The sequence below is a fragment of the Coturnix japonica genome, chromosome 1 (genome assembly GCF_054131305.1).
Source record: "Coturnix japonica strain WE chromosome 1, WE-NBRP24, whole genome shotgun sequence".
NCBI lineage: Eukaryota > Metazoa > Chordata > Aves > Galliformes > Phasianidae > Coturnix > Coturnix japonica.
Genome location: NC_140663.1, coordinates 128,177,866 through 128,205,558, shown reverse-complemented (window position 1 = coordinate 128,205,558; position 27,693 = coordinate 128,177,866). Strand labels below are relative to the sequence as shown.

The 27,693-nt window shown below is 39.8% G+C and overlaps 1 protein-coding gene across 3 annotated transcripts in view; it reads left to right on the top strand.

The window, feature by feature from the left end:
• Positions 1–9,953: 9,953 nt before the first annotated feature.
• ANKRD10 (ankyrin repeat domain 10) overlaps positions 9,954–27,693 on the top strand; it is a 32,843-nt gene continuing 15,103 nt past the window's right edge. For 2 of the 3 annotated variants that reach the window (XM_015851429.3, XM_015851428.3), the window contains exons 1-3: positions 9,954–10,309; positions 15,397–15,549; positions 22,856–22,947. In XM_015851429.3, coding sequence (XP_015706915.1) covers positions 10,109–10,309; positions 15,397–15,549; positions 22,856–22,947 — 446 coding nt within the window. In that variant the 5' untranslated portion in view covers positions 9,954–10,108. Of the gene's footprint in view, positions 10,310–15,396; positions 15,550–17,832; positions 18,301–22,855; positions 22,948–27,693 lie in introns of all 3 variants that reach the window. The other variant, XM_085535273.1, reaches the window with a different exon arrangement.

Here is a 27,693-nt window from a genome sequence, read left to right as displayed (position 1 = left end):
TGCCCACACAGTGAATCTGTTCAGACAGGAGTTCAAAACTGCCAATATGTTCAATGTGGACTACGTGAACCAGCCAACAGCAATACCAGGGGAAAAAGCACCATTCATACATACACACTTGGAAAACTAATGAGCTGTAACCTGAGCTTCAGTGAGGTGAACATTAACAATTACTTACCTTAACTATTCTCTACAAAATGCAGCAGGAATGGTCTTTAGAACAGGAAGAAAATGACAGTGTTGTTATTCTTTTGGAGAATAGTTACAGCAGTCATCTAAGGAGACAGTGGAAACCCGCAAGTTTGAGGTCGCACATACAAAAAAACCTCAGAAATATGTTTTAAAACGAAAACCATTCCAACTTGATTCTGACATGCAGGTGGACATGTATGTGTTTATGTGTCTATCTATGAAACTTGAATACAAGCCATAAGTTGCATTAAGCTGAGAAAACAAGTTAATAAATGCTACCTTCTTCTGCCAAAATTTCATGTACTGTTACACTCATAGAAAGCAATGAACTATTACTTTCTACAGCTATATGTATCACGACTGCCTGGAATTCCTTCAATATCCTTCAATATTCCTTCAATTTTCCCAGTGATATGGACCTAGTTCCAGACACAGTAAAGTTTTTAAGAAACTTAACTGCTATTTGAAGAGGATTTCAGTTGCTCTCAATATAAGCATGAAGCATTTTTGAACCTGGACCTATAAATCTTACCCAGGATAGCACAGGAAACCCATAAGAACAAATGAACCAAACCCAACATGTTATAATGCAAGCTGATATATTAGTTATTTGGGTATTCATCAGCTTCTCCAAAATGTGAAAGCTAAGGCTGTTCTGCAAGTGTAGTTATCCATCTGCATACTGTTACAGGCAAACAATTACATCCCACACAGGAAATAAAAAAACTATTTCAGAAAAGATAAATCATTTTAGACATTGAGCAGCACTATCTATAATTTTTAAACATGGTATGACTAAAGATTTCAGCATTAATCTTCATGCCATCATGTGATATGAGACGGTCTCTTATGTCCCGTCTGATCGCTTAAAATAACAAATTGCCATTCCTTTTGGGTTACACAATTACTTAATGTTGATATAAATAATGGCTGTGATTTACGCTTCCGTGTAAGATGCTCCATAAAGCTTGCTAGTTCTAATTTCACAAGCATCTTCAGAATGGCAGCATGTCTTCTCTTCCCCCTAAAATATCAGTGTCTATGGTCAGTGAAAAGAATATCTGCATGTGAGGATACTGAATTTCACTGTAAGTACATCAACACTACAACAACTGGAAGGCGAGAGAATCTGCTAGAACAAATACTTATTACATGGGAATGCCTACAGGTAAACCTCCTGTTTTACACTGCCTAAAGGCTTTAAAGCCAGTATTGGTAATTTCTGCTCAGAACTGTATTACTTCAGAAAGCATTATAACATACATAGCAGATATAGGAAGAATATACTGAAGTTGCACATAAGGCAAAGTTTTCATAGTAAAAGACCACATAGCTGAATTTGGGAAGTAGCCATTTCTTCAGTCCAGATAAGTAGTTATCACTGGTAAAGGTCTGTCTAATAAAATTCCCAATCTAATAAACAAAGATGGTATTTCAGTTTAGTTCTGTTTATCTAGGTGAGGTCAATGAAAACTCAGCCCACTCCGATTAGTTCAGAACCAGAACTCAGCTATTGGAAAAGAGATGACACTGGTGAAGAACAAGTTGGCATCTGCAAGAATTAAGGTTGTTCAATAGGCTTCCAGCAGAGTTCAGCTGTTTCAAATGATGTCTAACATCTACAAAAAGTAGTAAAAAAATATAAGAAATAAAAAATGCCATGCTTCTTGAGATTAAGGTTGCATAAAAAGAAGGAATAAGTGAATAACAAAGTAAGGGACAGAAAGAGACAACAGGCACTTGGAGGTGAATTTGCAAGAAATGTCACTAATTAATATCCAGCACACTCACACACTTTATATTCAATTCTACACATACTATGTCTGAAAGCTTCTTAGGGTACAAATACAATAAATATTTCTGCACAGATATATGAAATGTCCCTCTGTATCATGGGATCACAGAATGGCCTGGTTTAAAAAGGACCACAAAGATCATCTGGTTCCAACCCCCTGCTATGTGCAGGGTCACCAACCAGCAGACCAGGCTGCCCAGAGCCACATCCAGCCTGGCCTTGAATGCCTCCAGGGATGGGGCATCCACAACCTCCTTGGGCAACCTGTTCCAGTGTATCACCACCCTCTGAGTGAAAAAATTCCTCCTAATATCTAACCTAAACCTCTCCTGTCTCAGTTTAAGACCATTCCCCTTTGTCCTATCACTATCCACCCTTGCAAACAGCCATACTGCCTCCTGTTTAAATGCCCCCTCCAAGTACTGGAAGGTCACAATGAGGACTCCCTGGAGCCTTCTCTTCTCCAAGCTAAACAAGCCCAGTTCACTCAACTTTTCTTCATAGAAGAAAGGAGAAGGTATCAAAAGGATTTTATTTTTAGTAGACCAGTAGTTTACTACTGAAGCAAAAGATTTCAGTCAAGCAAATTAGACATTCACTCAGCATGCCGAAGTGGAAAAAGAATGATGGAGACAACAAGGCTCTTGTCTGAATGAATTTCCAAATTATGGAACTGCAATATTCTCCTCCAGATCCTGCTACTTAACTATTTCGCTATTCAGTTTAAAAATTCTTTCCTTGCCATTTGAATAAGATAATTTCTGGTTGTAGAATCCATATAATCCTAACTAGCAGAAACAAAAACATGTATAAAATGTACGAAGGTACCATTAGGACTGATCTGCTCTACACCTCCTTAAGCAGCAGACAGAAGTGATTTTTTTATACCCAGGGAAAATCTTACCCTACTTCTTGTTTATTAATGTGGAAATACTGACCTCTGAAGAAAAACTAAAACTAAAAATATATCTGACTACTACATTCCCCAGGAACAAGAAATTTCTGGAAGTTGAATCCAAAAAGTTCTAATAAAGTAAATGCAGTTCTGTTGTTGAATGAGGATACATTGATAAGTCTCAGGTTTTCATAGAGTTCAGACAGTAGAGAGAATATCATAAAAACACATTCTCTTCCAAGAGGCCCATTCTTACATTCGATCCTGTTTTAAATTCATTATGTTCCATAATGAATGCATATTTATTCTCCACCATAATGTACTACAATTGTAAAAGTTCTTGACTTTCATACTTCTTAGTATCAAAGAAATTGCATAATTACATCAGTCTGGTACTTAAGTCTGACTCCAGTTTCACTGAAGTAAATGCAAATTATCGCAGAAATGCATAGAAAATAAATGTTGAAGTCCCACTCAAATGTATATAGACTGAGGTCAGTCTGTGATCCTTGATCACTGCTGTGATTGTCCTCAGAAATGCAAAGTTTCACTTTATTAAAGGAGACCCAGTTAACCAAAGGGTATCATTTGGTGCAATATTTCTTTGGATGCCGGCAAGGCTTTCAGTACTGTTTCTCCCAGTATCCTGATGGACAACATGTCCACCATGCAGCTAAGTGAAAACATAACATGACAGGTGAACAGTTGACTGACGGGTTGGGCTACATCTGTCAGTGGTGGGCTTCCACAGGGCTCCATTTTAAGTCCAGTTCTCTTCAATGTTTCTATTAATTACTGGGATATGTTTCTTGAAGGTATACTAAATAAGCTTGCAGACGACACCAAGAAGGAGCTGTTGACTCCTTTGAGGGCAGAGAAGCCCTGCAGAGAGATCTTGACAAATTGGAGGTCTGGTCAACTCTGAAGGTTGATTTCACTTCAGTTTTGCACTTGGAATACACATAGTTCCCAAGAACTACATTTTAATGGATATCATTAAAATAAATAAATAAATAAAATTACTTGTCACTTATTTAGAAATCAGTTCTACTAAGACAGTCATATTTCAGAGATATGATGTTGACTGCAGTTTAAAGCAGAATTTAGAGGGCAAATTAAAGGACGTCATTGCCCTGAGGACTAGTAAATATTGGTGCGCATTGACTAACATGGTATGTAGAATGAACACAAAGCATTCTGCATAACTAGATTGACTGTTTGCTAGAATAAGAAATCTGATAAAATGAAAAAGATTGAGTGAAAACAGTTTTACTCAAAATGCAACATTTCTAAACAAGTAAAAGAAAATTGACACAGAACTACAGAGGTAAATTCAGCTTCGCAAGGCAACATTTTATTTGCAGAATAGACAACCACAAGATGGCTCCTTTCATATCATTCTAGATAGAGAAACCTCATAACAAGCTGTTTCTGCCTTTTTGCTCCGTTTCATGAAGAATTTAAACACAAGGCACCATCTTCTTTAACAGCAAGATGGAGCTACAATTGCTTGATTAAACCACAGTTAGGAGAGAAGCACATTTTTTTCTTAAAGGAGTAAATTAAGCCCTCAAACACTCCATCGAATCCCACTGAACAGGTTGAGGGTTTCAAGAACACTTGCCAGGCTTAGAAATAGATGTGTCATACTCTTCATCTTTCTCAAGACCTTTGTTTGTTCTCTTTGTAAGAGGATATGGCATTTTTTCACTTCAATAAATGTCTTTCTTTCCCCATGGCAAGATTTCCATGGGGAAACTGGTATATGGAGTTAAAAAATCAGATGATTTATTAACTCCACGTTTGTGTAAATGCAGTCATGTTATTGATTTATTTCTTATTTCACTTGACATTTAAATAAATATTACCCAAATAGATTTTTTCAAGCTTCCATCCAAATGCAAAACAAAATAGCACATAGAGTAATTGTTTGGAAGGATGTAATGTAGAAAGATTTGTTTGGTGTGAAAGATTTATCATGCTCAGTTGCATAGACTCCACATCAACAGCCATGAATTCCAGGAGCTACAATACGCTGTAACCCACGGCATCCTTCTGGGTGCAAGAGATGAAATTTTCATGCAATCATTAGCATTCCTTAAATCTCAACATAGCACAGAGCACAAGTAACACGTGCAGGTTGCTTCTTCCACCACTGCACAGCGGGGTGGAACACAGCAACTACTCACCAGTGCCTAACAAAGGAGGAAGACAGCATCTCTAATGAAGTATCAGGAGAAATACAGGGAGTCATAATCTCTAATGAAGTATCAGGAGGAATTTGGGGAGTCACCATGTGAATTGCTTGCAAAGTACCGTGAGCAACACTCCTCCACACACACATACATTTATTTATTATTTTTCTGATGAAAGTTCATTAATTAATAAAAGTACTCAGGAATTCAGCTTTATATTTGTCTTCAGTGAGGACATAAATGGAGAAATCATGAAATTTCAGCATCCGGGTAAGGCTGCAGATAATTATTTCCTTATTTATTTATTTACTTTAAGACAAGAACACTGAAGGCCCTTTTTATTGCAATGGTACAGGCTCAATATAAATGGAAATGGTTTGATATTTATTTCTCATAGGTTTTTGTTGTGGTTCTTGGGTCTTTTACTGTTTTGTTTATTGGTTTGGTGTGTTGTTTTTTTTTGGTTTTTCTTTTTTTTTACAGGTATTTTCTCTCTCGAGAAATCTTCATTTTCAGTTAAACCTTGTAAGGAATGTTGAAAAATGAAGAACAGATTGTTAATGAGCCAAAAATCATAATCAACTCCTTTACTTGTCAGGCAGCAGACCTCTGTTAAGCACGGCCCAGATATGTGCCATGAATCAGGAAGAGAATAGTTGCGTGGAGGCAGAATTGCAAAAGCTTACAATGAATAAGGTCACTCTTCCCAGGCTCGTAAAAATGGCAGCTTTACAATTGTAGAGTAACAAATCTGTTTTTATTTTTTACCCACAAAATCACATTGTTTCCTAAGCAGTGAAGATTTATTTTTAAAGCCTCCTTTATACATAAGTAAATATTTTTCTACTGTAATCTTAATTTATCCTGCAAGCCAATCCTAGTTTACTTAACAGCGAGATAGCTTTCTCCAGGGAAGGCAGGAAGAAACTTGGGATGGCAAAGGGAGATCTTGGCTCCGGCTGCAATAAGCAGCTGCTCTTTGCTATTTGCCTGTAATGGAGTAATACGTCAGTAATTATTTGAAAGTCAGACAGATTCCCTGCTTTCCTTGCCAAACAAAATTCTGAGAACTGAGGGCTGGAAAGGAGGACAAAGAACTTTCAGTTTGCTCTTTTTCCACTTGTGGCTTTCTTTCCATGTCAGCAGCTACTGCTGCTATTAATTTGCTGGTCTTTGCACCCCGAGAGGCCTCACATACTATGAAAATATAATTTTAGCACTTGGGCTTTAATGTTTCTATGTTTATGAAGTTAATTTCTTCCAAAAAAAGTGTCATCTACTTCTCCCAGTAACTTCCATCAGAAAGAATAATGTTTATTTGCAATGCTGCTTTAGGAGCAAACATAACAGAACTGTTGGTCTTCAGGGAAGAAAGGTGAAGACAGAAAAAAATCCGAATAAGAATGAATAACATATGTCAAGTGGTACAATGCTCAGTCGTGGTCTTAAGTGTAATAAAAACCAGGGAGTAAACCTAAACTTTGAACTAGTCTCTGAAGATGATGAGTCAGATTCTATTTGCACTAAGAAAATTATAGAAAGTTTCTCACCGTTGCTAAAATAAATGCGTGGCATCTAAAGAGATGCTACATTTTCACCACAGTTCGCAGATTTCCAAAATAAAATGAATGAGGAATAATGTCAGAATTAGTTTGTCCTTTTGCACTTGGACAGCACGGAATTACATGACAACCTCTTGCAAATACAGGTTGTTTTAAGGGAATCAATTCCAGATCAAATGTGAAGAAGTCCTTGTGTGACTGGGTCCATCAATGCAAATGACATTTAAGAAGGGTCTATTTGTCAGAATGTAGATTCTTAATGCAACCTAACAAGGCTGTTATTCAGAGATATGTTAGCTCTGTACAGGCATGGCAGGGAACCTACGTAAGCTTGTACCATTTTCCTGCAGCAGTTGGCAACAGGCAAGAATACTCTTGGGTGTCTCAAATGGCACTAGACAAGTATGTATGGCAACTATATAAAACTCTAAATGTTAACCAATGCAAGCTCTCCATAGCAAAGAAAGAGGGATTGGAACAAAGTATGTATTCAATTAAATGCCAAAGTTGGAGTGGTGGTGGTTTGGTTTTGTTTCATTTTTTACAAAAATACCCAACATCATTCTGTATGAGCTGTCATAAAGTCCTCCATCTTCAACCTTCCTGCAAAGAAAAAATGGCAAATGTAATTAATTTGTACAAGAATGGCACGTAGAAAATGCAAAGTACATTACAGAGTTGTGTCAATCATAAAATCATTGAGGCTGGAAAAGACCTCTAAGATTATCTAGTCCAACCATCCACCTACCACATATGTTGTTCATTAAACCACGTTCCTTAGTACCACAACTAAACATTTCTTGTACACCTCCAGGGACAGTGACTCAAACACGTCCCTGGGCATTCCATTCCATTCCGTTGCCTGGTTGCTCTCTCAGAGAAGTTTTCTGTAATATCCAACCTGAACCCTGGTGCAACTTGAGGCCATTCCCACTAGTCCTGTCACTGTTACCTGGGAGAAGAGGCTGATTCCCACCTTCCCACAAGCTCCTTTCAGGTAGTTGTAGAGGACAATAAGGTCTTCCCTGAGCCTCCACTTCTCCAGACTGAACAATCCCAGAACCTGACATGTTGCTATTTATTTCTGCTTTGTTTTCTTTCCTTAAGAGGGTGTAAGTTACAGTTTAATCCTTGATGGTCCGTTTCCTGGTTTACAGTATATACATGCATACCATAAAGGCAGCTATATACATCAGGGAAACAAAACCTATTGTCTAGAATGAAGTTGGAACCACATAACAGATTTATATTCTCTGTACCTAAACTTTTACACAAAAAGATTGTCAGAAACATATTTAAGCCTTGTACTGTTCAGTATAAAGTCTAACCAGGATAATGATAAAGATGATAAAGGGAGCTAGGAGACATGGTTTAGGGGTTTTCTGTAGATATGATAAAGGGAGGACGGTTGGACTAGATGATCTTATAGGTCCTTTCCAACCTTGTGATTCTGTGAGAATGAATTAGAATGTAAATGTAATGAAATGTAGAAAAAAATGTTAAAACCAGAATTCCCGTGTCCCAGTTTCACAACATATGACAGCAGTTAAAGAAAACATTTTTAATTGCAGCTGAATTTAATTGCAATTACAATTAATTAACCTATAAAATTCACTGCCAGGATATATTAAGGAAGTCAGTGGAAAAGCAGATTAAAAATGACATATGTATATATTTGTATGGGTAATTAATCACAACTGAAAAAAAAAACAACAGAGGGACAACAGTGATTCTCCAAAGTATATGACAACTACGAATCTAATAAGGAACCAGTATATTATCATGATTTCTGATTTACTTATATTGATGAGATCCCCCTGACCCTACTCCAGGCTGAACAGCTTCAGCCCTTTCAGCTTCTTCTCACTAGAGAGGTAGCGCAGTCTCAAATCATCTTGGTGACCCTCCATTGTCCCAGTAGTTCTCCATATTCAGCCTTAGCAGCACTGAGAAGAGGGGGAAGGATCACCTCCTGCTGCTTTACCTACCTGTTCTCATCTGTAGAAGCTGTTTCCTTTAATACCAGACGTTCTGGTAATTACCATTTTTATAACATAAGTTGTTGGTAGTTTTTTGGAGATGTTTATTTATTTATTTATTTCCTTCTTTCAATTCTTCTATCATATGGTACCTTCCTTATTTAACTCCAAAGCAAATCAAACATTGAGCATCTGCCTGGGGCAGTTTGATGTGGGGGAAAAACGCACACAACTCACAAAGGAAGAAGTGTCTTCATTGCAGCCTTTCAATACCTGAAGGGAACTTACTCCCAGGAGGGGAGTAAACTCTTCGAAAGGGCTGACAATAGCAGGACACGGGGAAATGGTTTTAAGTTAAAAGAGGGAAGATTTAGGTTGGATGTTAGGGGGAAGTTCTTCACTAGGAGAGTGGTTAGGCCCTGGAACAGGCTGCCCAGGGAGGTTGTGGATGCCCCGTCCTTGGAGGTGTTCAAGGCCAGGTTGGACGGGGCCCTGGGCAACCTGATCTAGTAAATGTGTATGTTTGGTGGCCCTGCCAGGCAGGGGGGTTGGAACTACATGATCCTTGAGGTCCCTTCCAACCCGGGTCATTCTGTGATTCTGTGATTCTGTACGGGGTGATAAACTTGAAAGCTAAGGCCAGACACAGCATTGGATGCCCCATCCCTGGTGATGTTCAAAGCCATTTGGGATGGGGCTGTGGGCAGCGTGATCTGGTTGGAGGGTTGGAGCTCAGAGATCTTTAAGATTCCCAACCCAAAGATCTTTAAGATTCCCAACCCAAGCCATCCCTGTGATGCTGTGACTCTGTGGCACAGAACTGGAAGCTGCCGTAGCGGGAAGCGCTCCCTCCCTTGGCCACAGCGCTCGGTTTCTTTGTGCTTCAGCCTAACCATCTATGGAAGGGGCTCATTTGTAATCCATCCTCCCTCACGCATTATAAGATTTACGGGTATTATTTGATTGTAGCGAAAAAAACCCTGGGTCTATGAGACATATGCCTTCACACCGACAAGAATCCTTTCTGCCGGGGCACTGACAGTCGCTAACACCACACGACGGCCGTCACACGGACTCGGACGCCCTCACTCCCAGCTTTCCAGGCGAGAAGCGGGAACTCAACCGACCCCTCCCGGGGCCGCGCCGCCCCCTCAGTCGGCGGCAACAGGTCCCTCGCCCGGGGCAGCGGGAACAAACCAGCTCCTCCCGCCCCTTCCCCTCATCCCCCCGTCCCCACCCGGCGGACCGGATTGGAGGAGCCGGCCCCGCCGTGCCCTGCCTCGCACCCGCCCCTCCCGCCCGGGGAGGCGCCGCCCCGCCCCGCCCGCTTCCTTTGTGCTCGGGCGGTAACGGCTGCCGCAGTCGCGGTCGCTCGCAGCTCGCTCGGTGCGTCTCGGCCCGCCCGCTCCTTCTCTTCCCCTCCTTCCCGCTTTCCCCCCCTCTCCCCTCACCCTTTGCCATCCCTCTCGCCGCTTATCCCCCTGCCCGCCATGTCGCTGGGCGCAGGCCCCGAGGCGGGTTTCTCCAGCGAGGAGCTGCTGACCCTCCGTTTCCCCCTTCACCGCGCCTGCCGCGACGGCGACCTGCCCGCCCTGTGCGCGCTGCTCCAAAGCGCGCCCCGCTCTGACCTGGCCGCCGAGGATTCCTTCTACGGCTGGACGCCCATCCACTGGGCCGCGCACTTCGGCAAGGTGGGGCCCGGCGCGGCGGGGGAAGGGAGGCGAAGGGAAGGAGGAGGAGGAGGAGAAGGAGGGCGGCAGGCCGCCGCGCGGCGCCATCTTTACCCCTTTGCGCGCTGTCGGAAGGCGCCGCCGCTGCCGCCTCAGGGAGCGGGGTGAGGGGAGGCGGCACCTGGCAGCCCGGGGCGTCGTGTCCTTCTGCCGGGGAGAACCACGGCTGGTGTCGGGGAAGGTGCCCGCTGCCTTTGAATGATGGGGGGGGGGGGGGGCTCCTCGCTGCGGTGGCCCCGGCTCGTCCGGCCCGGCTTCGAGCCGCAGTGGCCGGTTATTGCCGTCGGGCTCCACACCTGGAGACTGTTGTGTTGTGCCGCCCGTGTTATCGCAACGGGCTGGCTGGGCGCCTGGGGACATGGAGCGTGTCTCCAGCTCGGCCCTCTGTTGCCGTCGAGGCGGGAGGCGAAGCGCTTCGGCTTCGTCGCCGTGCGGGTAAAGAATCGAAAGAAGTAACAGCGTTGAGCTGCAGGTGTTGTTTATAGATCCCGCGGGCAGAGCTCTTTGGGTGAAGGGTAACAGCGGTTGCTTGGCCTCATTCCTCCTCCGGTTCCTGAGAGCCCTGAGCGATGGTGGTGAACAGGCGGCGGTGCCGGGAACCCTGCGGTGTGCGGGTTTTATTGGCGTGATAAAAAGCAATGAGCTCCTAATTACCGTTGTTCGACTGGCGAACTCGAACACGGGCGTTAACAACTCGTTACAAAGTGGGCGAGTGGCAAAAGATAGGCAAAGCTTTCTAAAACGCCCTCCTTCCCTGTGTTATCGCTAACCTCAAATCTGAAGAGGAGTGGTGCCTTCATGTATTTGTTTGGTCTGGGCGTTTCCTGTTTCTAAGTGTTCAGCCAACGCAGCATTCAGGCCTGGGGGTGCGTATTTTTAGGGCTCTCCTTCTCCCTTCTTTTCCTAATGTGTTTCTGCTGTGTTGATGGTGTGCCAGGGAAGGGAAATGAATGTATTCACGCAGGAGATGAGTTCTGTACGTTAAGTGATTTCATCTGCCGTGCTTGAGAAATACCATAGAGTTAAGCAGTCCTACTGCATGACTCGTAGCCTTGTTAAGTAATGTGTCTTTGAGTCTGACTGTGCAAGAGAACCATGGGATGGCTGGGGTGAGAAGGGGCCTGTGGGTCCTTCTGGTTCAACCCCTTGGGCTGCCAGAATAATCTGTGTCCAGATGGTTTCCGAAGGTCTCCAAGGAAGGGGACTCCACTCTATTCCAGTTACCAGTCACCTCACAGTGGGAGAAGTATTTCCTCATGTTCCCCTGTGTTTCAGTGCATTGGAGAAGTTACATTGCTGTAATTAGGTACAAAGCTTGACAGATTTGATGTTAATTTCATGTTGCTGTAGTTTTATTTCTCACCAGCTAATAGATTACGGCCAAAAACGGAACAGTAACTGTTTTTAGTGGACATTCATATGCGTGTCATATGTTATTTATTATTTTTATATTGGAATAATCATTACTGTAAATAAGTTCCTCAGCATATCATAACATTGGGACTCTAAAACTTCTAATTATGAAGCATTCATAGGAGGTTACTAAGTGACATTCTTTTGCCTCGTCTGAGAGTTACTTATGTTGGATTCTGTGGGCTTGGTTTTTGTTTGCCTGAAGAAATTAAATGGCAGCCTAACTTCATGATATGGGAAGCTTAAGCAGCACAGTCCATCAGGCACTGATCGATTGTAAGTGCATTCCTGTAAGAGGCTGAAATGACAAAGCTGATTTAGTTCCCCTTCGGACAAAGTCCTTGCAGGACAACTTGCTGCAAGGAGTAGCGTCTAAAACCCTTTCTGCACGCATGCACACACACACAGCATTAGTCTGGGCTTGGTGAGATTCTTTGCCTATCATAGTATCATAGTCTGGTGGGGGTTGGAAGGGACCTTAGAGATCATCGAGTCCAACCCCTGGGAATCGAGCCTCCTGTGTAGCAGAGCGGCACTTGTACCACTTGTGCCACAGGGGCACACCTCTTTTTTACCTCTTACATGAGTGGAGCACACACCTCTGTGCTCCAAAGGACAATACAAAATTACTCTGGAATAAAGCTAAGTAGAGCCGCCTTCCTGTATGTAGCTGTTACTTCCCTATTGTGGAGCATCTACAAAAGAAGGTAACTCCTGTTAGAAGTGAATGTGCACAAGGTGACATTATGTACTGTAAATATATAACTTTGGAACGTGACTGTGGACCTTACAATTAAGAAGTGAAACACCAACTGAGTCATATCAATGACAGATAAGCATTCCTAGTTGCAATATCTGATGTTTTAATAACAATATGGCCTGTTTTTTTTCCCTTCTAGAAGGCGGTGCAGATTTAGGTAGCAGCATGTTCGGATTTACTTGCTGTGTTGAGCATTCATGGTACCTTATACTTACCTTTATTGTATGCTTTGTAACCACTAGCGCGTGCCTTTCTGTTTTCTTCAGTTCTGTCTGCTCGCGTGTGCTCTCTTCCTCCTTCTATTTTTGCCATTTGGCTGTTTACAGTATAGGAAGCGAAACAGTAAGTACATTCTGTTTCTTCTGGAGCAAAAGTAGCACAGATAAATAATAACCACGCGTTGCTTCCTTGGCATTTTGCCTGTCTTACGGCCTATATTGAGGCCTGTCTTTGTTAAATCAATTTAACCTCCAGTTGAGGTACCGCAGTACAGTGGAAAATATCTTCTAAAGCGTTATTTCAAAGTTTAATTAATCATGACATGTAGCCATTTTAGAAAGCAAATTTAAACAGTGAGGGATGACACCGGTGCACCAGTTTTAATGCTTTTCACAGTCTGGTGCGGGTTGGAAGGGACCTTAGAGACCATCGAGTCCATCCCCCGGGATTCGAGCCTCTGTGTAGCAGAGCGGCACTTCTACCACTTGTGCCACACGGGATTCGAACCCAGGGCCTCCGGTGTTGCAACACGGCACTTCTACCACTGTGCCACCGGAGGCGCCATTTCAATTGATGGGCTGCGGTGTCTGTGTAATGAAGGAATTTGATTCAGCTGTTTCTGCGTAGGGAATATTCCCTGAAGTTGTAATGCTTCTCTGACTGTGTTCAAATTAATTATAAGAAAAGGCTGGTGTTTGAAAAACTGAGCGGGTTTTATTGTTGTTTGAAGCAGAGGAACCTCTCTAACAAATGTACTTGTTTGTTTTGGAGCAAATGTTGGGTTTTTTCTTCAGTGATGTTGAGATTTTTGGAGCTAGAGTTGGTAGAATTGTAATAGTTCAGTTAGTGTTAACTCATGTACCCTGGTGGCGCAGTGGTAGGAATGCCGTGTTGCAACACCGGAGGCCCTGGGTTCGAATCCCCCTGTGGCGCAAGTGGTAGAAGTGCCGCTCTGCTACACAGAGGCTTGAATCCCGGGGGTTGGACTCGATGATCTCTAAGGTCCCTTCCAACCCGCACGAGACTGTGATACTGTGATACTATGATGATAAACTGGGGCTCTTCAGCCTGGAGAAGAGAAGGCTCTGGGGGGACCCTATAGCATCCTCTCAGGACCTACAGGAAAGCTGGGGAGGGACTTATTGTAAGGGCAGGTAGCAAGAAGACAAAGGGAAACGGTTTTAAACTGGAAGAGGTGTAGATTTATAGGAAGACATTTACTGTTGAGGGTGGTGAAACAGTGGAACAGGTGGCCCAGTGTGAGGCTGTGGATGCCCCCTCCCTGGAAGCATTCAAGGCCAGGCTGGATGGGGCTTTGAGCAGCCTGGTCTAGTGGGAGGCGTCCCTGCCTATAGCAGGGGCTGGAACTAGGTGGTCTTAAAGGGCCCTTCCAACCCAAACCATTCTGTGATGATTCTGTGATTACTGCCTGAAGTAAAAGAGTAAAGAGTAAGCTTTGTATGTTTGTTTGAATTGTATATGGGCAGAAATAAAGTTGAAGTCTACAGTACATCTGCAGATCTATAGGAAATACTGTCAGGATTGGTGTTTTGAGTTATGTAAATGTAATTAAATTACATTTAAGCTATTCTGTGGCTAAAATGCGTTTTCCTTAACAGCAAAACACTGACCATGAGATTTTCATTGTATGTGAACCAATGACCGTAGTCAATGTCATGTTTCTTTGTTTTGTTGTTTTGGAGGCTGCAGGGTGCTGTTTGTTTCCTAACCCTAACAAATGGGAGCCTAGACTAAACTGTTTATTTTAGCAGCAGAACTTTCCTGTCTATGGAAAGGCAATGGTACTATTTGACAGGAATGGAACTTTATTTTATTTATTTATTTATTTTTTTAGGCTATTTGTGAAAGTTGAGATCATCCTGGCTGCAGTTTGGGTGGCTTCTACAAATGTTATGTTGCAAGCAGTTAAATATAGCGGCAGGATATTGGATACTTCTGGTAGTAACGGTGGAAAACAGAAGTCAGAATAGAGCTTGACAGCACTGCGTTGTTGTTGTTTGAAGCAGAGAGAGCTTTATTTTTTTGGTGTTGCTACGATCGTGAAGTACTGTTTTTAGCAGTTCTTCACCTGTAATAAGGAGAAAACTGTGACAATAATGTATTGCATGCATAGGTTTTTAATGTAGTATTAATGGTATTAGCTGCAATTAATCACTTGCTTCTCTCATTTCAGGAAAACATTAAGGAAATGTAAAACCTTGCTTGCATTTTCCACTTCTAAACTCTTCTGGAAATGTCTATGTATCTCCTAACAACGCTTTTGTTTTGCAAAACAGCAGCTAGTGTCTGTCTAACAGCAGATAGGCAGCTTTGCTAGAGCAGGAAATTTTCACTAACAAAAGTGAACCAAATAGCTTCCGTGGTCAGCTCTGAGGTATTTTTTGTGCCCTTTCCCCTATTCCAAAGCCAATGCTGGAATTGAATTTTGGGATTAGGAATTCAGTATTTTTCAGATATGGTGAGTGGCCGAAGGGGGGGGCAGATCCTACTGTTCAGGTCTTCCCTTGTTTTGCATTCACTTGGTTTTACTAGTAAGTTGAGGATTTTCTAGGCTTAATTTATGTAATTAGCGGATGTTAACTGTCCTACATCTGTGTAACATCTTTTGGATTTTCTTCCTTTCATGTCTTTAAAGCTGGAGTGCCTAATGCAGTTAGTCAGAGCTGGAGCCTCTGTAAATGCCAGTACAACCCGATTTGCTCAAACACCAGCCCACGTTGCTGCTTTTGGAGGACATCCACAATGCCTGAATTGGTTGATCCAAGTGGGGGCCAACATAAACAAACAGGTATGATTTAATGTGTATTTCATGTCTGTATACAGTTCTGTAAGGAGCATCTTGATCCCTTCTTGCTATGTGTGTGATCCTTACATTCGCATACAGATAGGTTATTTTTAACATCTCTCCAAAAGAAACAAAGCCCTTTATGTGACAGTTAAGATGTCACTAGAGTAGAGAAGGACTCAAATGTTGTAAATCACTAAAGTTCTGGAGAATGTTTGTTTTAGGAGCTAACATCTTTCTCCTTCTTGAACAAAACAGTGTCATGCTGCTCTGGTGTTGGCAGCATTACCAAATGCTCTGATACTCTAATGCTTATGAGGGGATAAAGGAGAAAAGGCCAGTGAGATACACTTAATATGTAAGAATTGGAGAATTAGCCAGTTAATTCATCATTGCCTATGGAGCCATGAGACCTTCATGCTCCTTGATGACTAGCCAGATATCTAACTAGTAACACCTTTCAAAGACATGATTTATTTTAAGATGTGGTTGGTTTCATACTGATACCATCTTTTAAATTATGTCTAAATTTTTTTCTAATAACTTCCTTCAGGTAGATCAGAAGCAGGCACTTCACTAACAAATGGTGAATAGATGAGTGGTTTTTCTTAATTGATAATTTTTCATTATTGTTACCATGGGTATAGATATTGATTTTATTTGATAGCAGAGTACATTAATATAATAAAGTTCACGTAACTCTGATATGGTAACAGAATCAAATGCTTAAAACTATTATACTTTTGGAGAAAATGTTTCTAATACTGAATAGATTTATTATGTATGCACTGCATACATAATTTGTTCCCTTACAGCAATACTCAAAGTTATTTATGATCTTATATGAGAGCAGTTATTCCTACAGTTAAACTAAGATTGCTGGGGAACTTCAACTTTGCATTTCTGGAGTTGTTTTTTTTTTTTGTTTGTTTCTTTTTTTTTTTAAGTCATGCAAAAATAAGAAATGGGGAAGTTTGTGTTGAGTTTTCAGAAAAGAAGGCTGGTGCATTGAGAACAGCAGTGAGACACCAGGAGAATTGTAGAAACAATGAAGGTGACGGGATGCAGAGGCTGTAGATGCATCTTCTCCTTGATACCTGACAAAAGTAACTAATTCAGTAAGTTATTGCTGCGTAGTGGTAGAACCTTCAGAAGAGAAAACACAAGAAGTAGAAATGCATCTGGAGCCCAGGTAAGAATATAAAGAAACTGTGATTAGAGAGGAGACATGGCATGCACAGAATAAAGATGTACAGATATCTTCTAAATGAGAAGAAAAGAATGGATGAGAAGAATGAAAGTTTCCAACTGAGGATAAAGGGAAGAACTGGCCAGTAAGGAGGAAATGGAGTTGAAGAATCATTGAACATCTACAGTGTGAGATTACTTAAAAAATATAACAGAAACCCAAGAGGAAAGTAGCAACTAGCTCTCAAGGAGAGAAGAGTGAAAAGAGGAGTGCAGATTTGCTATCTGTGGGCTGAGGGCAACACACAGATGATTGTAAGGGAAGCAGAAGACAGTATGATGTGCAGTTTAAAAATAGACTGGTAATTTGTCCCACCTCAGGGGAGGCTGGTTCTAGCGACTAGCCAGTGACTCAGGAGTCTTTGAAAATTGGTAGCCTTTTACAAGAGCAAATCTAAACAGTAGAGGAGGAAGAATAATGTGATTCTGAATTTTTCAAACTAAGTAGTGCTGGTAGTATCCTTACAGACTTTGAAAGGCAAATTTAGGTGTTTACAGGCAGAGATACCAGCATGAACAGCACTTGAAAGTTGTTATTGTGGGAAGCCTTGTATGTTGTTGATAACAGTAGGATCAAGTAGCACTTCTGTAAAAACTCCTTTTTTGCTTCCACAAAATATTAATTGAGTAATAAGAAATGTTAGGTTTAATTTGATAATGTAGTTAGAATGATAGTAGAAACAAAAATAGCTCTTATTAAGATGCATCTGTTCAGTCACACTGGTTTCACATGCATGAGCACGGAAAGCTAGACAGTGTACTTTTGTGATACCTACAGCAAAAGCAACCCACGAATACTTGTGATGTTTCACACGTGAGTGTGTAAAGCATAGTGCATGCTTTGCTCTCCACAGTTCCTTCAAGATGTTTATAGAATTGCAGTCAAAAATCTGCTATTCTTGTTTGATTTGCACTGCTTAATATATGATTTTACTTACGTAACTTGCAAGCTCTTTGAGGTGATCATCTAGGGCTTCCACTCACACTTGAGGTTTTGGAGCGCTATTTCCTGATGTGTATTCTGTTTATTCCTTCCAGCTCGCTGACTGATGCTGTACTTCAAACAGACATAGTCACTGGCTAATGCTTGTGTGAGGACAAGTGTTCCATGGACACTGGATACAAAACACATGCTGAGAAAGATCTGGGAATACTTGATATTTAAACTAGTAAAACTTTCCTTCCAAACTGACTCCTGGTCACTGGCTACAGACTAACCAATCACGGCTGGAAAAAGAAAAGGATAGCTTCTGAAAAGGAATCCACTCGAGTCTCTCAGTCCTAATGTGTAAACCTCTGGTACTCAGTAGAACTTGCATGCGTGTTTTCCTTTTATCTGCCCTGAAGTATTGTAGCTCATGCTGCCTGCCATGAAATATAGGAAAAAAATTAAAATGCCTATTTAATGCTGGTGGCAGTTGCCTGAGAAAGGTCCTGGGCAGCAATGAAGGATAAATGCTGAAATCTGCTTGTCCCAACTCTACCTTGCTCTCCAAAGTAACTTCTGTGAGTATATCCCATGGTCCAGCCCTCCTGTTTAACTGTATGTGCTGGCTAGAATTATCTGTCTTTTCTACCTCCTCCCCTCCCCCCCATTGTAGTTGGTGGGCAGTTTTTCCCTGCTGTCCCTCACCCCCTAAGGGTCAGAGAAAGCTGAAGTGCCAGGCAGTGATCCTGCCTGTTCCTGCCTGCCACTGGACACAACAGGAAGTAATTTTTTCTATTCAATGAGCAGTGCCTGCTAATAGTTCTTAATATTGTGAATCAAAACTTGCATTTAGCTTCCTGCCTGCTTTAGTTCAGTCTAACAGTGCAAAGCAATTATGATGCTATTTTCCCTGATTTTTTTTCCATGTTTTTATCATGTTAGAATGCAGAATGATTCTGTGCTGTTGTGCAAGATAATGCAGCAGATACTCATAAGTTCTTTTCTGATAAAAGCCTCTTATTTCGTTCAAATATATTTTCCTTTGACTTCAGTATATTAAATCTTTCTTTTGTGTTACTTTCCATACTTGGCAAAAGTGAACAGAAAAATGTCATGGGACCTGCCTTAAGGAAGGAAGGGAAGGGCTAAGAAATACTGCATCCTTACAGGTGATATTAACTTTTCATCCCACCAGTTACTGCCATTTGATAGCGAGGGCAGGCAGATGTAGGAAATGCAGACACCTATACCAGCAACAACTGTAAGCATGTTTATATCCTCAGTGAGGAGGAAGAAAAGGGTCATTTCTTACATCTTTTATTAGCTTTTTTTAACCATCTATGCCTTCTGGATTAAATCCAAATTAAAGAATATCCATTATTATCTGTACTGAAAACTCAGATGGTAAAACAATCATGAATTCAAAGCAAAATCTTAGCAAAGAACGTGGAAAAAAGTTCCATCTTCCCAGGTTCTGTTTTCTGGCTTCAGGAAGGTTAGATTTCTAGGTCTAGGAAGTCTGACCACGCTTTGGGAATGTGGTCTGTTATAGGCTTTTGAAATTGTATCGATTGAAAAAAGGGATGGAATTGGTTTTTTTGACAGGTAAAATATTGTTTCTGTGTCTTAAACGTGTATGCCAGAAGCATTGTACAACTGCTTGCGTAGTTAAAAAGCTTTCAGTATAAATGCACATGGGGTGTTTTAAGAAAAAAAGATTGCAGGTAAGTAACTTTGAGAAGGAAAAGAAGTAAATGTAAGAGAGGGGAAAATAATTGAATCATTCCTGAGCAAATTTTTCACTTTCTACTTCAAGCTCAACTGGAACATCATAACAACAGTAAATCTGCATTCTAAAAAGGCAGAACTGGGGGAAATTGAAGGGGAGGAAGTGTTATAAAATGAACTGATGAATGAATAAAAACATCTAAAAGTCTGGAGAAACTCAAAGAGTTTGAGGGGAGATTTATAAAGGAGGTGTCTCTTGAGGCTAAGCAGCATTGTGACAAAAGGCAAACTGATTAACCAAGATGAAATGAATTCACTGAAGAAAAAATAATCCATAGAAACAAAAGATTCCTCAGACGCATTTATAATTGCACAATAAGGAATTCACCTATATAGCTAGTTAATAAAATGAAAAACATCAGATATAATCTAGTCACATTTCCAAGCTGAGTAAGGAAGAAAAGCTTGTCTCTGCAGAATAAAAGTAGCACTCCTCCAAGGAGATGGAGGAGGACGTGGTGTGACAGTGAGTTGCAGAAAGTATGCGGAAGTGTTTATGGTGCCTTGTGACACTTCCATCTGTTCAGAAGCACTGCACTCCAAATACATCTTCACAGAAGCAAACAAATTTGTTTCATCTTGAACATTGAACTAATTTTCCTATACATCTATTTGCTGCTTGACTTCTGGACTATGAGACAAGTCTGGTCAGTTGGTGCAGTTCTACATAAGAAGGGTAGATGGGGACCCCAAAATTTAATCTAGACAGTATTCTTGTAGAAACCCCAATCTCATCATATGTTCTGTTTAGCACCATCCACTCCAGTTGTTCAACCAACACAGAGTTATTCTCAGTCTCATAGAGTACTTTTCTGATTTTTTTTTTAAATTTTTTTTTTATCTGCTGGAAAAATACATCAACTTTAAAACTGTTTTGTAGTGGGAAGCCTCCTTTTTTTCTTTCCTTTCAGCGTAGCTCATAACCCAAAGAGAATTCTACAGGGCTAGGAAACTGTTTCAGGTAAAAGGGAGAGGTAATAGTTGTGGTTCCACAGAAGAACTTCCGAAGAAGATAACTAATGTTAGTGAATATAGAAAATAAGGTATCGTGATTTTAAACAAAAAAAGAATCCAAAAAATCCACGTATTCTGTTCTCAAATTGTTTTCTCAATTGTTTAGCTTCAAGTGCATGCTCTTCTGGGCTAGCGATTGAAAGAAGTCCTTCTCAAGAGATTCTGTTTTTCTGGTTATTGGTGACAAGGTTAGACCAACTAATAAATGTAGCTTATTCTCAGCATTCTGGTAAGGAGCATTTTGCAGAGGTCCTTTCTCATCCTTCTAACACTTCTCTGCAGCAGTGCTTCACAATTTGGTTTAGCTCCTACAGTGGGCAACATATTAGATTTGTTGAACAAGTAAAGGTGTTCGTCATCTTCATCCTGTGCATTGGCAAGATGAGCTGAGTTGTCCTAAACTGAACTTTGAATTGATGAGTATCAAGTATCAAATTAGAAGTGAGATTATAAATACTAATGCTGAACAATGAGAAAGAAATGTATAAAAGCTATTTTTTCTTAAATCTTAAATTTTCTTAAAATCTGTTTAGAAATGGGGGAATGGAAACAATAACAAAGTGGTGCAATTGATGACAGTTGCCATGATGGAAAATTTATTCCATCATCTAAAAAAATCTTTCTGGATGCGTTAGTGCCACATGAGTTTCCATAGAGTTAATAAAATTGTCTTCCATTGTACTTGTCAGCCTTTCTGTAACTTCTAGAAAAGAAGTATCAATACAAGGAATGATATGAAGTTACTCAGAAAGCACAATGGTTCCAAGTGGTCTGAAGGGATCACCTAGTTCCAGCCCACAGACTGTGAGCAGTGTTGTCACCTACTAGGTCAGGCTGCCCAGGACCCCATCCAACCTGGCCTTGAATACCTCTGGGGATGGAGCACCCATAGTTGGGCAGCCTGTCCCTGTGCCTCACCATTTTAAGCTGTTTTCTATTCATGAGACATAGCCATTTATTTGCCATGAATTTGTAACATGCATTATAAAAATACCATAAATAAAATTTGTAGTTAGCAAATGGAATACATGTAACATAATCCAAAATTCCTTCCTTCATTTCAAGTTACATTTACGTAGTCTAGAAAATGTGACTGAGTTTCTCAGAAGCTTGGCAGAAAATTTCTGGTGTTTACTACCTTATGTGAAGATGGTGATTTTGAATAAACTCAGAACTACAGTGTAGCCAGTAGTGCAGGGCTAAGTGTGGGACATCATTTTTTATGTAGACTGGTGTATAACAGCCGGTGTTGATATCTCTATAAAAGAAGAATGGTGAAGAAGGGAAAAAAACCAGAAAGCTTGCTGTCCTGTGAGATTCTTGAGGACTGTAATAAAACATAACAAAACAATAACTGAACTTGCTACCTCAAAGCTATGCTTTGTTTCAGATTGTTCTGTTTCCTAATATTTTATTAATGTTATTATTAACATATTTTAATTAACACAATAATTTCATTATTAATCACTTAACATAATTATTAATGTTAAGTGGAATAAATTATAAATTATTAATTATAAATTATTAATTTAATTGAAAGTACTGAATTTCATCCGCATCCTGTAGGTCACGATTCATCTGCTGCTTGCTAATTGCATATATAAAATTGTGTAGGTTTTCCCTTTTACCTATGAAGCTAGTTAGAGGGCCTGAAGAGAATACATTATTCCTATTAGAATTGCATTTAAGATAAAAAGTAGAAGTGATTTAATTTATTAGTTAGCACTAATGGAAGTTAAATGAATAAAGGTTACAGGGAAAGGAATGGTATATAAGATGTGTAAGTCAAATGTGCATATCTCAGGAGAGATCTGACCTGTCCTGTGAGCTCTGGGCATGCTTATGTTACTGCAGATTACACATAGATTGCTTTCATCTGGTGAGTATTTATTGTGCCATACTGACAGCAGGATCTGAAAGTAGTAACAGTCCCACAAGCTTTGCCATCTTGCTTCTGAATTCAAGATGGCTTGCAGAGTGCAGGGTACTGGGGAATTAAAATGCCTGAAGATAAATGTTGGAGTAACTTTTTCCAGTATAACATGTTGATCTTTTTTTTTAACTAATTTTGCTGCCTGTGACTTTGATTATCTGGTTATTAGATAAAGGCTCATCGTGTGAGATTCCTTTATAATTGTTTCTCGCTAAATATCTAAATATGTAAGAGCCTACTGCAAAAAAAACATTCCATAAAGTACCTGATACATTTGCTAGCTCATAAACACTGCTGTTATTATATCTGCTTTCTTAATTAAAATAAATAATGCAAAAATAAGATTGTCATTTTTAGAAAGATTACTATGCTTGACAAAATGTAGTTTGTCTTTGCAGGATTATGTTGGTGAAACTCCTATTCATAAAGCAGCACGGTCTGGTAGTGTGGATTCCATAAGTGCCCTTGTGGCTCACGGTGCGCAAATAGAGTAAGTGAGGTGGTTGGTTTTTTTGTTGTTGTTGTTGATTGTTGTGCGTTTAGCTGACTAACTTAGACTGGTAAACATAGATACTAATATCAGAAAGAAAAATCAAAACAGCAGACATGATTAAAAGACAGCTAGACATGTTCAACCGTAGTAAAGCCCAAGATGTTTTGCATGTCTAGTAATAAAGTTTATTTTATAGAAGTGATACCAGTGTGCTATATTAGAATTGCATTTAAGTGATGTATTAAAAAATGTATCCCACTTCTGTGAGATAACCCCAAACAGTACACTTTATATAGTTCATTGCTATTTTTTTTAATACAATAAATTGACACCTTACACTGGTAAATAAATGCGGAAAGCAATGCAAAAATGTGCAAAATAGCATCTCGCACACTTTTTGCAGTTAGTTTAATAGTGTTTGCTAGTAAATCGTGTATATTTGCCCTTTTAACTTTTTTCTTTAAAGGTTTATGTACTGCAAAAACATTCAGAAAATCTCACAAACTTTTGCAACTTACAGCATGGACAAAATGGATGCAGTTTTCACCTAGAAATGTTGAGTATAAGCTCTATAGCTTATAATAATGTAAATACTTTAGCAGTTTGTTTTAATTAGAACTAGCCTTTTTATCTTAAATGGTAACTAATTGTATTTTGACCTGCAATGTGAAACTATTGAGTTGTAAGTGAAGTAAGAATCATGTAGTTAACACCTTGTTTTACCCTTTGGTTTCCATCTTACTGTTTTGTAATGCTGCCCTGATAAATCTACCATAAATTTTAACTTTTTCAGTGGTATCTTTGAGCATTCAGGGAATAGAGGACCTTTTATGTTAATAGTAATCCACAAATAATTTTATATGAAAAGATTTTCTTCATAGACAATGACACTGGTATAACTCATGCAGCTGTCAGGTCAATTATTGTCAAGTTCATTCAATCATTAATAATAAATTCCCCTTTTGCACTCGTTTCCAGATGTTTTCTGATAAACTTGAATTTAAATTTACTGTGGAATTGAGCAAACCTTAATTATCATCATCAATTAGCATATGATCTTTTTAGTGGTTTTTAGGAAGTTTCCAGTTGAAAGTAGTTACAGAAGTGCATAAACAACGTGAAATATGTGACTTGAGTCTGAGGTAAATGAAGAGAAGCTGTTATATCCATAGGACTTAAAAAATAAATAGGAGACGAATGGCTGAGGTTGGATTTGTGGCTGTAACTTAAATTTACATAATTCAGATTTTGCTCACTTAAACATTGTATCTACAAGCCACAGTTGAAAAGCTTGGAATGTGTTGCTCACCTTTGACCAAAGCTCTTGGCCACAGAATTGGCATAGATACTATAGCAGTTTTAGTGAACAGGAAATAGTTTGAATTCACTGTTTTTTAACTTTGAATTCTGCCTATGTTACAGTAGGATAGACTTCTCATAGGTTCTATAGGTAAATAAAATAAGAGGTTCTACCCAGGAACTCATAAAATCAGTGATGCCAATTCAGTAGGCTTGTGGAGCAACCCATGTTCCTTTCTCATTTAGAGCATCAGGACTTGGATGGAATTCTGCTGCTGTCACCTGAGAGAGAGCTAATTGACTGACTAGGATTGAGGATTTATTTCATGGAATTCAGTTTCCAATGTCAGTATGTTAAATTAGGCCAAATTGATATGTGTTTCTCTTACTATTCAATTTGGGTCACCTGGATTTCAAAACTGGACCCATATCTGTATTGGTTATATTGGTTTCCTGATTTTTTGGTAGCATCTTCAAAATGCTATTTTTGACTACTAATTGTTGGAACACTGCTATTACAATGAAGTTACTTGGACTAGTGTCAATCTTTGATATTGGTGTCTACCCTATTTCTGTGTACTGCACTTGATTGGTTGTGTTGGAAGCTGAAGAATACTGATGGTAGTCTAGTAAGGATAAAATAATTGTCTCACCTGAATTGCTTTAAGTTTACTTCATTTCAGGCTTGTTAGTGTATTAGTTTTACAGAGAAATACTTTATCTTACAGTCTCTAAATTCCATGAAGTTTTGCATTGTTTTTCTAATTGATGAGAGAGAATTTGGGACTCTATTCCTGTGTAAATTTTTTAGTAATATTAAAAAATAATAATTGTACCCTAGTGAAAATATTTTGATTTTTTTTGTGGTATTTACCTTCTCATTTTAGCTGAAGCATATTCTGTGCACAGTATGTCCTACAGCCATAAAAATGGTTACTCCACTAACTATGGTATTCATGGACCCTTGAAGAGGGGGAAGCAGGTGGTCACAGTGTCCTCATATGAGTGAAAAGGTTTGCTGTGTAAATGATTTTTAATGTGGATAGTATTTTTTTTTTAAAGTATCCATAATAACTGCTGGATTTTCGCTGAAACAGCATAATTAATGCAATTTATGTATGGTTAATTGTGTGTTATTTGCTACGGTGACAAACTAGTATCCACAGCTCTTTAAAGTGGAAAAGCCTTCTTGGTGCCATGTTTTGTTTTGCTCTTTTACATGATTTTTGAAATGCTGGTTGCTACGTGGTTTCAAAGATATATCACAGTGCATACATATATATATATCAAATACGAAGATCAGCTATTTACACAGGACACTATTAAATAAAAGAAAGTAAGCAAAGGCAGCTGTTAATTATACTAATTCGAACTTAATTGTTTCTTTCCTTGTGTGTGTTTCCATGCAGTTCACTCGTACAGCAAGTTTGAATATTTCTGAATAAAGGATCTTCTGGAACTGTCGTTGTGTATGACAGAGTGACTTGGTTTGGTGCTAGGAGAGAAATTTTGAATGCAATATTTCTTTGGGATAGAGAAGTGTACCTTGAGGATTAGGATGGGCTCAGTTGTGCTTGTGTTGAGCCCATGGGAGCCATCTGGAACAAGCCATGTTCAGCACGAAGCAGCCTCTTGCAGAAGCTACCCCTGCAAGCTGCTGTGCTACCAAGATTTGGAGCTGACTCAGTGATCTTTGTTGGTCCCTTCTAACTTGGGATATTCTCTGATTCTACATGGCTTGTTATGCATCCAGTTGAACGTGATTACTAGGTCATTCCAGAGTTTTGTTGATCAAGGTGCTTGAATACTGTAGGAATCTTCATATTTTCTTGACAGATGTCTTAAGGTTTTCGGAAAAATCACTTTGCTGTACCATGATGGGATGCTGCAAGACCCTGAAGAGATACTTCTCTGTTCTCATTTCCCACGTTCTGGTCATTGGACATTTTACAAGTCTTGATTGAGGCTACTGCTGCATTATCTCAGCTTTTTTTATTATTTCTACCTGTGATACTTCTTTACTTTCTGAAATTTAGTCCACTTTAGTAAACATGCAGAAGAACTATGTAGGTTTCAGGAGGATAAACAGTAGAAATCAGCTCTTACTTTGTTACTACTGTCAGTTTCCTTTTCAGGGAAGCTTTTATGGCCTGTTCCCTCAGGTTTTAGACATCTGTTTCGGTTGTGTTGTGCTTATTGGAAAGTAAGGCTGCATATTTCTGGGTTTCTTCCTCTCTCTTAAAAATTTAGCAGAAACTTGTAGCTTTTAATCATGTATGCTTGTTTTCCTAGCTAGTCAACGACCGCTTTTTAAGTATATGTCTGCAGTTCTTATCTTTTAATTAGTATATTGATATTTATACAATCTGTTTGGTACTTTTCAAGCTCAGGCTACTTCAAGTGGAGACAAATTCAATAATTCCTGTTCAGTTTTAGAGTGGATGATTAGTGGAAGCAGTTGTTGATAGAAGCTCAGGAACAGAGAAGAGTGCAAGAGGTTGCACTTCTTATAAGTAAAGTTAAATCCTTCATTAAAGCAGTGATATTTTGGGACTCTTCTGAAATGCAAAGAAAGAAAGCAGGTTATGATCCAGCTTCATAGGGGAGCTTAGTCATTAGTGACGAGCCTCTGTGAGTTACGATAGTTTTGTTGATTTCAGTCCAAAAGAGCTGGGTAAAGAAAAATGAAGTGTTAATAAGAATTTTAAATCGCAGTAGTTCAGATTTATGACAAGAATGAGTTTTTTGTTGTTTTTTTGTTGCTGTTGGAAGTGATTTTTCCTTTCTGTGCAGCTTACTTTCAGATAGGTCTTTTTCCTTTTCTGTGAAAAAAGCTTGCAGGTACAGCTAAGTAGGTGGAGAGGACAGTGTTACAAAGAGGAACTTGGGTAGAAGAGAGATTAAATGCAATGAAAGAAACAAGGATGCAGTATGTTCCTATGTACAACAGTCTTATCAATTCTGTTGGTTGGTCTTGACACAGGTAGTGGGGATGATCTTTATGAATGGCATGTTTGATCTGCTGTTAGATTTTGGTTAGATTGGAGAACTGTTAGGGCAAATGAGTTGTAGTTAACTTTTGGTTGAAGATGTGTCGATGTGGGTTTTGGTTGCAATTCGAGTTTGGGTCTTTTTGGTTGATCATAGTTCAGCAAGTCTCTTTGGACTTGGACAAGAAAAACCCGTAGGCACTTGCTGCATGGCCCAAAACATATTGAGGTTGGTCAGAAAAGATTTTCTGATGCTGTGTGATTTATGCTACAGGTTATGAGTTGTACCGCATTGTACGGAGGGTTAGTGAGCCTTCTGAAGAGTTTAAAAGCAGTTGCTTAGCATGAATGTTACTCTTATGTTTCATATAAATTCCTTCTGTGTATTCTGGAAGATGGTGTTAGTATGTGGTAGATAAGCTTTCCTTAGCATGAAACACAGTGTAAATTGTAC